The 9,997-nt window shown below is 35.9% G+C and overlaps 1 protein-coding gene across 4 annotated transcripts; it reads right to left on the reverse strand.

Moving 5' to 3' along the window:
• Window positions 1–6: 6 nt before the first annotated feature.
• On the reverse strand, window positions 7–6,681 carry LOC111255197 (E3 ubiquitin ligase RNF121). 4 transcript variants are annotated; one of them, XM_086976483.1, is made up of 5 exons: window positions 6,555–6,681; window positions 3,313–3,498; window positions 1,752–1,894; window positions 871–1,069; window positions 7–746 (listed from the first exon to the last, which is right to left on the reverse strand). In XM_086976483.1, exons 2-5 carry the CDS (start codon window positions 3,492–3,494, stop codon window positions 221–223), a joined length of 1,050 nt encoding a protein of 349 aa, XP_086832609.1. In that variant the 5' UTR covers window positions 3,495–3,498; window positions 6,555–6,681; the 3' UTR covers window positions 7–220. The 4 variants fall into 4 exon arrangements, with proteins under 4 accessions (XP_086832609.1, XP_086832608.1, XP_022672636.1 ...); XM_086976482.1 differs by having other exon boundaries at window positions 3,313–3,501; XM_022816901.2 differs by lacking the exon at window positions 6,555–6,681 and adding an exon at window positions 5,169–5,630.
• Between the last annotated feature and the right edge of the window lie 3,316 nt (window positions 6,682–9,997).

The raw sequence follows: 9,997 nt of genomic DNA on the forward strand, positions 1-9,997 counted from the left end.
ATATATAATATTTCCATACTATAGCATAGCTGCTTTCATGCATTCAACAATGCTGCTTTTCTTAGCGACAACAATATCCGATATATTTACAGTAAACTCGCATCCTATGCCATTTACAGGGTCCGCTATTTATGATGACTATCCCAGTCGAGACAACTTGTACGGATACCTAAGGCCCACAATGATTTAGTTGCTTGTTTTTATTGCTTGTTATTCCATTCTATTCAAATCCCATATACCAGTTAAAACCCTGACTTGCCCCTAAAATGATCGGCTGCCACACGAGCAGATATCGAATAAAGTCTAAAAAATGTCCATAGATGACATGCGGCTTTTCCCAGGGATTTTTAAACAACCGTTGAAGATCAACCTTTTCATTGCAATAAGGACAGGTTTGTTTTTTGCCGACGACACACCACCCTCGAATGCAAAATTCGTGAAAGGAATGTGAACAAGGTAATGTGTATCGCTCTTCCACAACGGCGTCCTCATTCTTTGTTACAAGTATTTTCTGTGCGCAGACGGCACACATATCGGCATCAAGTGTTCGATATGGTACTCCACTGTCAGTGTAATATCCTATCGTAGCTGCCATCTTGTTAGTGACAACTTCGGCGATATCACGACCGAGCACACCGTAATAAGTCCCATAGAAGAATATCAAGAAACCTGTGCCAAAAGCCGTTTCCAATGACATCAAAAACAGCGGCGAGAAGCCTAGTAATGCCGACAAAAGGACCATATACCTGAAACGTCATACCGAAGGAGCTACCTTTAAATGAAATATACATAAATGTCTCTTAAATAAACATTTCAGAGTACACGGAATCTTGAAGTGCAAGGAAATCGATTGAAAGCAGAAGTATTTACCCCAGGACACCGAGCCCAACACTTTGTAGATGAACCGCGTAGAACCACTTATAAACCCAGCGAGGGGTGGTACGAGCGATGGGCTTTCGGAAGGCCATGCGCATTATCAAACCAGTGATTGCCGAAAAAATTGTCCAGACGAATACGAAACGCCAATAGCCCGAGTGAATCGAAACGATGCACGGAATACCCCAAAGACCTGTGAAAAAAAGTAATAAGGATTATGCTAAAATCACATTTTTTTGCGCTCTATTACACGTGTGTTTTGCTTAGATTTTAAGATATGAGAATCTTTGCAGAAGCAGAAACAGTGGGGTCTCTATATATAAATATATAGGATTTTACCACAGAGCATCAAATGATTTCTTTTAGATAAATAATTTTAGTAGACTGTTATATTTTTTTTAATTAAGCACATGGACCAATGAATATAGTATCTTCTTTTCAAAATCTGACGCGAAATTCGCTTCTAAGAGCATATTAAAAACAAGGTTGTAGTATATCAGATTTAAAATTCGAAATAACTTGATAAAAAGTAGATGTACCATATGCCGATGCTAGTATCTGTGTGTCTGCTAAGTGAAAATATGTTCCAATAGATTTGATCAAATATAGGTGTTCACGATGTAGAATACAAAAAAAAAATCAAGCACGAGTTGTGTGCCATAACAGCACGGTTCTTAATCTAATGGAACTACTTGATAGAACTTAACAGATCAGTTTATATCCGACTACTAGCATGCTCTTATGTGAATTTCTAATTCATCAGTTTGCTACGAAATTGCACTATGATACGATATGCCAACATCCAAAACGGACATAATTATTCATTATGAATAAACATTCAGTAGGATGGAATGAAAGCAGTGAGTTTTACTCACCCCACATTGTGAACTGTCTGTAGGAACTGTAATGCCATTCCTTCCAGAAGACAATTAAAATTTGAGTGACAATTACCGCGACAATTAAAGTGACCCCCATCCAGAAGTGCATCTCATCATGACCCTTATGTTTTTCATGATACCTGAAAAATAATCAATAATAACAGAAAACTCGGCGTAATTTTCGCCTGCTACTGGCATATGAAACTATCTTGCTATACATCTTAACAAAACCAATAAATTCCGATGGTAATAAAATGGCCGCAGAATTTTAAGCATTCTTCCATTGACCTGGAATCAGCGAAATATCGAGTAAGTAGGAAGATGAACTAATTAGGGTATTACAGCACAAGGTTTATCCTCAAGCTGCAAACCTCCGTTTTACCACAGCATTTTAGCCTATTCTCAAACCGCTTAACAAAAACAATTATGAGGCAGTCTGTAATGTTACATACATAAACAAATGTAACGTTCTTATTCACTTCTACAATGGATAGTCTGTTTTTTTTAATTAACAAATTTCACATTGTTTACCGGTTCAACCAGTCTCTTCCCCTTGTATTTAACTTCTTGCATTGTATTTAACTGTTGTTTTTTTCTTTTTCATCTTTGTATTTTTTGGAACTTTTTTTATCCTTATATTTAACTTTTTATTTAACTTATCGCATTGTCTATTTGTAAAAGAAAGCTAAGCTGGAAACGGTCAAATTAGTTTGAAGGAAAAACTGGGCAAAGAACCTCGCAGTTTTTGGAAATGTGCTCATAGCCGTTTGCCACTACTCGTCCATAGCTCCAATGCCAACGGAGGTTTTTCATTTTTACGATTTTTTAACAGTTTCATCCTTAAAGAGTAATTTTCAAAAATCTTTGCACCATATTTACTTTAAACTAATTAAAGTTGAGGTATTGTATGCTTGGAAATAATAACATTGTAACCGTGAAACGATTATTATTATTAAAAAATTACTACCCTAAGGTTAATATTAAGCAGTTAGTTAGAGTGCAGCTCATCAGGTCAGAGATTTTACATTATCGTGAATCGTTAAGCCACCGTTTATATAGATTTACTCTTTAGAATGGGTTTAATTGTACAAATGCGCGGACAAAAGACTTGAGTTTACAAGTAACAGAAGAAGAAGCAATCAAATAAAAATACGGAGGTATTATTGTGTTTAGGTAGTTAATTTAAGAGTGGCAGTTCTTAATTATCGAATAACTGCAAGAGTATATAGACAGGTATGAGAACTGAAAAAAGGGAAACGTCTATACTGGAAAGCTGGAATACTCGCCAAATTCCCTTGGTACAGTTGATTTTATTTTGTACGGGGATTAAATTTGTATGCTTTGAATATTTTTTATGTAGTATGTATTGTCTCCGTGGTAACGCAGTGTTTGCCTGAAAATACGTGGTCTACGTTTAACTCTGGGCGTAAATATACTTCCTTTTGTGCCGGGAGCCAGTAATCTGAAGTAATACCTAATGAGTCAAGTATCGGATGTAAAGACAAACAAAGTATGCGTTACATCTGTTAATTTCGAAACCTAACAATTCTCCATTTACCTTGCATGCATGATACGAAGTTTGGTGTCATCATCCAAATGTGAAATGTCCTTTGTAGGATCATCGAGGTATTCCTGCGGTACACTAATGTGTAAGTGGCCTCCGACAACATCAAACAACCCGCTTATCAACACTACAGCCGCTGCGGCCGGAAGTGCACACAATAGCTGACAACAAGTCATAGCTCTGCTGCAATCGAGTTAACAGGGTTAGCGTCATTTAACACTAGAATAGTCAATGATGATAATTAGTCGTAAGTCATGTAACCCAGTACATACACACATTTATCTTAAGCCAAACACAAGGATGACAGTGCTTCAACTTTATCAAGCGGAGTTGAATTTAGCGCTAAAGTACACGAAAGGTCATTATCGGCCCGAGGACTGTATTTATATTTCATTCTGATATGTTTGATGCACTATCTCGGTTACTTATTTACATATAGTGAATGTGTAAAGTGAATTTACAAATCGTGCTCGAAGTTGAGACACGGAATTTATTTGCCAAGTCGTCGAACAAAGCCAATGTATCACTCAACTAAAATTCATACACAAAATCCCTGTAGAGTACCTCTTGGCGCTTGCTACTATCTAACTAGCCCATACAAATATAGGATGAGACAAACTGCTATAAAACATTGATGAATAATAAATAAATGTCAGGATCACCTAAGGTCTTTGAAAAAATGCGAGGCAGATGTGTGACATCATCATCACTCACGGAATACGACAAAATGCATAAGAAGTAAATAAGGTCGACAGGGTCGCTAGGACAACTAAAAGGGGCCATGGCGGCGACTGATCGATAACTCCCACGGCAATGTAGAACTGCGGCCACAGCATAATCGGAACACCGAGCAATCCCCACAACACGGTTTAACCTAGTCTACCTCCGTGTAAATCCACTAATCTAAAGTAATGGTACCCTTATTACCATTACTACTATCATTATATTTTTAAGTGATTATATTTTTTGCTTTGAGTTATAGTAACTTCGAATAAATTAAACTTCAACAATAAGGACAAAAAAGACTAATAATAATAATAATAATAATAATGCAGAAGTTAACATCGTCAACGTAATCTTAATAACACAGTATAGAGAACGTGAAATTAAATCAACCTTACGTCACTTATTCTCCAGTTCAGCGGTGTCCGCGCGAGTGCACGTTATGCTCTCGATTTAACATTCTGGTCATTAAGGAACATATCAATACTTGTTGGCCTTTAGAGCCCAGACAACGTCATTAAAGTTATATCATCGAGATCGTAAAGGAATAGGGCTTTAGGTCTAATTAAGATTTTTTTTAACCAATATTTTCCATTTCGGGTATGGAGTACCCTTTTTGTCTAGAGGTAAGAATAGTGAAATATATATGTATATCTTTCGCCGATTTCTCCTAAGACAAATCACTGCCTTTGTATAATTTAAGACTCAAATAAGATTTTTTTAAATACTTCTTCAATCGAACAAAAAGTCTTCAATCAGGTAGAACTACCTATTAAAGACTAAATTTTAGAAGTTGGATTGAAACCATTACATACAGAATGTATCAAGATAAAAATATGTTGTCCAGTTAGGCATGAATGCTTCGTCCTACTTCTTTGTAAAGTGTTCGAACGAACTTATCATAGACATTATATGAGCACAACTATGCCTATAACAAACTGTACGAGCATAACGTATGGTTACTAGTTATATTAATGCTGATACAGAGAGAGCTACCTGCTCTATAATTTGTTGTTTTAAATAAACTTGAATTTGTCAACAATGATTTTGCAATGATCCCCAAATCATGTCGAATAATTCAACACGTATTACGAAATATAGACTTTAAATAGTAGAAAAAAACTCACTCTGTAGAATCTATATATAGAGAGTATTCCACGTCCTCAACCAAGAACCGACTGTTTTGAGAAAAAAGCGCAAGCACACCTCTATGGGACGAGAGGGTGGAGCACTGTTACCGGAAACACTGACAACACTTTTCCGATTACTTGGAACAATACAGTTACTGTTAAAAACAGAACCTTCACCTACGTTAATTTATGGAGGCGACAGTACAAATCGGCCCACCGATCTAAAGTATTAGTTGTTATTAGGAGGGCATTTTTATCTACAAGACTAGATAGCCGAATCTCACTGAAGAATACGTTCAGAACGAACCCATGTAAGGCGCCATCTTGAAAATGACAGCAGCCGGATTTGAATATAAACAAAAGTATTCCAGTTACGACAACTGACCCAGTCCATTAAAAACTAAGTATATTCGAAACTTAGGGGAACTCTGGTGAAGGCCATTCATTATTTGCACTTCAATCATTTATTCGAAGTCGGCCTAGTGCAGTAATGATGTTTGTGATTTTTGTCTACTACTGTGCTCGGTTCTAGGCGGTTTCACACGGACAAACCGAAGTAAAGTCGTGCCAATTATTATAGATTTGGGTCAATAGAATCGATTAAATCCACTAAAATTTTTTCAAGTTGTCCAAAGGAAGAATTATACGTTACACAGGAGTCGTGAATAGAAAAAGTAAAATCAATTCGCACAGGAAAATATGTTTTTTTTTATGTGGAAACCGTGATACGGTCGTAATAATCATAACACTAATCCCTTTTGTCATCCATCTGAAATAAATGTTTCAAATTTTACGTAAAATTGTATCAGACGCCAGGCCTTCAGTAAGGAACATCTAGAGTCTATTTCTCCACACATCTACCATATATATATATATATATATATATAAAGTTGATATTCATTATACCGAGACATGAATATTATTTTTCATACTAATGCATAATATAATGAATATCAACTTTTTGAAAAGCATAACTTGTAGGTTATTATTATATACAATATATAACTTGTTATTATTAAATACTTTATAGATTGCCAAATGTGTCATTTTTAAAGCGCAATTTGGTGTCTGCTTAATTGAAATTGCGGATTAGAACCGGATAACCGGCGCAAGACATGTTTTCTTCAAAAAAGATTTCTAATAATTCTTTTTGATTCTGGAATTATGGATCTGGAATAGTGGATTGACGTTTGCAATCCACTGGGATGTGCACCTCATGATAACACACTGTATTCCATTTACTAAAGACACCGTGAACTGCGAACTTCACAGCTAAAGATCAAAAGTAAACATCCTTAGGTTTCGTTCGTACCAGTTTAATTTAAATAATAAGATAATTCTCATTGTCGATTTCGGAGCAATCGTAAATTATATTCTACGTACCCTGCTATAGATATTTAATCATACGTATCCATAGTATATATACACCGATGATGCAATCCATAAAGGTATACCGGGTGTTCGGAACGTTGACGACATGAAAAATTGGCGAGAGTTTGCAGCTCTGAAATAAACATTCCGTGCGTTTATTTTCATTCTTGGTTTTCTAAGTAATATTATACATATTACATAAAATAGAGGCAGAAAAAAATATAATTAAAGCAGATTAACTCAGAAAGCGTCCTTCTCTTACGTTCAAACTCGGTAGAATCTTCGGTGGCCGCTGTAATTTTAGCTTAAGTAGAAGCTTAGAGGGCGTGCCAATTGTGTCTTTATTCATAGGTATTTTCAGTGCTATCGCTAACAAGAAAAAAGTATCGCACCACCTCGACGATAGGTGGCATTGCTTCTACCAGCTTGCATGCTCGCTACTGTATATGAGCTGAACAGATTTGAAAAATCAAGCCTGAGTCTAAAAGATGTTTAACTTAGAATAGACGCAATCTATTAACAACATTTTCATAATGTGACATGCATAACATTATCTTGACGTAAGCAAATATCTATTTTTTTTTAAATACACATGCATATATATTATATAATTATGTATAGTATTTTTAGTCATTGACTTAGCGGCATATGCATAAAATGGAATGACGTTTTCTATGGCTCATAAAGGAAAAGTGTAGGAGGCTATCATACACACAATCATATATGCAAAACGTAATCGCTGTCACTTCATACTGAAACACACAGATGCACAAAGGAATGGCGACGGGGGACAGCTCACGATGTATATGTTTGTATGCGGTTTTTATTGTATCTTCTGAACATGGCTTTAACAGAAAATACTTTCTTGAGTAACTATAAATACGCATCTCTATGATTTATAGCGTAGAAGATATATTGGCGATTCCAATAGTCGCTATTTGGCGGCAGTCATGTTGTTGAACCTAATATATTAAGTTCAAAAAAATCCCGCGCCGTTGCATTGAATAGAAGCAATCTCAACGAATCGGGTTTTTCAGTCCTACCACACGCATTTTTTTCGCTGTAACGTTGTTACCTACACAAGGCAAATGTTCCAGACTGCATCTTGGTCTCCAAAAAATGTATAGAACTATTAAAGGTGTCGAAGCTACCTAACAAATATTTTTTTCTTTCCCCTTCTTTCTTTTGAATGGAAATTGCACTGGCAGAGCAACACAGTGTTACAGTACACAGATAGGGCAGAAAGCGATATATGTGAAGTAGAGTTTCAAAAATAAGTACAAGAACTAATTACCTAATTTGTCTTTAGCTCTGGTATTTACGTTCTTCTTAGAAGTTGATTTATGGCTGCGTCTAGAATTCTTTTAAGTACCTTTACCTGATTCACAAGTCTGCTTTTTATTTGTTAGTGATCCCAACAATATTAAAAAACTCGACGATATGTGTATTTTTATATTATTTTTTTTAAATTGGCAATTGTATTAGAATGTACATCAGAATTTTTAAAGCTCTGACTAAAGGTTTTACAATATTATTAAGCCAGAATTCCTCACTGATAGTGAATGTATACAAGATCCGGTGAACACGCTAGCTATTCTATCTGGAACATTTGACGCATAGTTTTTTTAAGCTCGCTGTTCGGTAGGACGCAGAGTAAAACTCAGTTGAAAAAAGGTCGCTGATTCCATCTGCGAGGTGCTTTCTTACTCTATGAGTCAAACGGATGTTAGTTTAGACAGTGCAAATTTAAGTTAATTCTGAGAGATTCTTCTTAACTTTAAACTATCTGCAATAAATGAATTTGTAGTCTAAATATTTTAGTAGCATAAGCGTTTCATCGAAGTTTAATGGGAAATTTCTTCATTGTTGTAGGCTATCAGCGATAAACTCGAACGAGCCGTTGGCAATCGAAAGTCTGGGTCTGTTGTATTGAAAGAATTGTCGGTAGACGAAGATCAAGGCCACTCGGCTATCAGCATAGTTTTTGCATTAGGCAAGTAGAATTTTCTACCCTAACGGGGGCGCAATTTTTTGGCTATATATATATATATATAGTTACGAAACCTTAAGACAAAAAAATATACTTCTTAGTGCCTGGCTACAAATAGAGGAACAATTGAATGTAATACTCTTTTCGATTCAACTTGCTTTATTACATATCTAAATACATCAGCCACGTTTGTATTTAATGTTTTAATCATTGTCTGGTTTGTTATCCTACCACAGTACCTATATGTAATGAACACTAATCCTGCATCGTTTTATTGTCCAAAGTAATACCTAATGTCTCAGTTATACCCAGCATTCCAAGTACAAACAAATAACTGGCAGGCCATTTTTTAAGCTAATTAGAGGTGTGAAAAAGCGTGTGCCTCTCCAGGGACCTGAGTCATGTGAACGCAGATTCAATCACTGGGAATCTTCGCGGATTCGATTAGTTTAATTCATGTAGGTATACCCCTGTAGCTTTACATTCAGGAGTGTAATTGAGTCACCTCAACTCATGAACCGAGTCGAAAAATAATAGAAAACTGCGAAATAAATTTGCCTATTCTTGGAAGATAGCAAACACAGTAGATAAAATGGCGCGAAAAATCAAGTTTAGATGGCGAACGATTTGTTGCTGAAACGTTACAATGTCGTATAGATTTAGCAAATCGTATCGTCGTCAGACACTTGGCTATTGATCTTGAATCGTAGTCTATAGTAGTTGATGCTTGCACTGTTCTAAAAACAGAAAATACGCATTTTAATTATTTGTTATTGGATGGCTTTCGCGGACAGGGTTTTTTTTCGTACAAGAAGTAGTGCATATCACACATCTCCATTAAACGTGTCCACCATCCTAACCGGGTAGGAAGAGAAAGCAAGAAACAATTAGGTTCAATTTTTTTCTCGATTCTAATTGTCGCCGTTTAAATAATTGGCATTGTATCAATATAATAGCCAGAAATGGCAAAATCTATATCCATATATAAAATATAACGAGCACTTTCTATAGATGCGATTCAAAGACCCGAACATCCCACGCATTGTGATGATTTTGTCCCGGTTCCATAGGGATAAGTAATGGGCCACGCTAAGTCAACCGATAATCATACTTGAAGGCACAGTCAAATTTCGGGGTTTGTTTAGGTCCTCCAAGGCCCTGGTATATTTTTAAATATTCGCGTCTTCATTTCCTTGATTGGCATAACGTCCACTACACAGAACGGACAGCAGTAAAAAACAGGTATTGTAATAAATTTCATTATTCAAATTCTATTTTTCTATTGTGACGAAAGTTAGAAAAGTTAGCATTACGGAAATTATATTGCTCTAAAATGAAATATGTCACAGATTTGCAGGTTCCAGACAGTAACTCAGTAATTTTTCAGAATAGTTGTTTTTCGTGTGAGTAAAGTCGTCAAAGTTCACTCATACGAAAATACTCAATGCTCCACATACAAAACATT

Source organism: Varroa destructor, unplaced genomic scaffold (assembly GCF_002443255.2).
Source record: "Varroa destructor unplaced genomic scaffold, Vdes_3.0 BEIS01000997.1, whole genome shotgun sequence".
NCBI classification, from domain to species: Eukaryota; Metazoa; Arthropoda; class Arachnida; order Mesostigmata; family Varroidae; genus Varroa; species Varroa destructor.

Bases quoted from the DNA above. Each gene is read 5' to 3' on its own strand.
- LOC111255197 (XM_086976483.1), bottom strand. From the start codon at position 3,494: ATGACTTGTTGTCAGCTATTGTGTGCACTTCCGGCCGCAGCGGCTGTA. The intron at 1,895-3,312 runs GTAAATGGAGAA...ATTATTTTTCAG, and splicing joins CTTCGTATCATGCATGCAAG to GTATCATGAAAAACATAAGG. The intron at 1,070-1,751 runs GTGAGTAAAACT...TTTTTTTCACAG, and splicing joins CAGACAGTTCACAATGTGGG to GTCTTTGGGGTATTCCGTGC.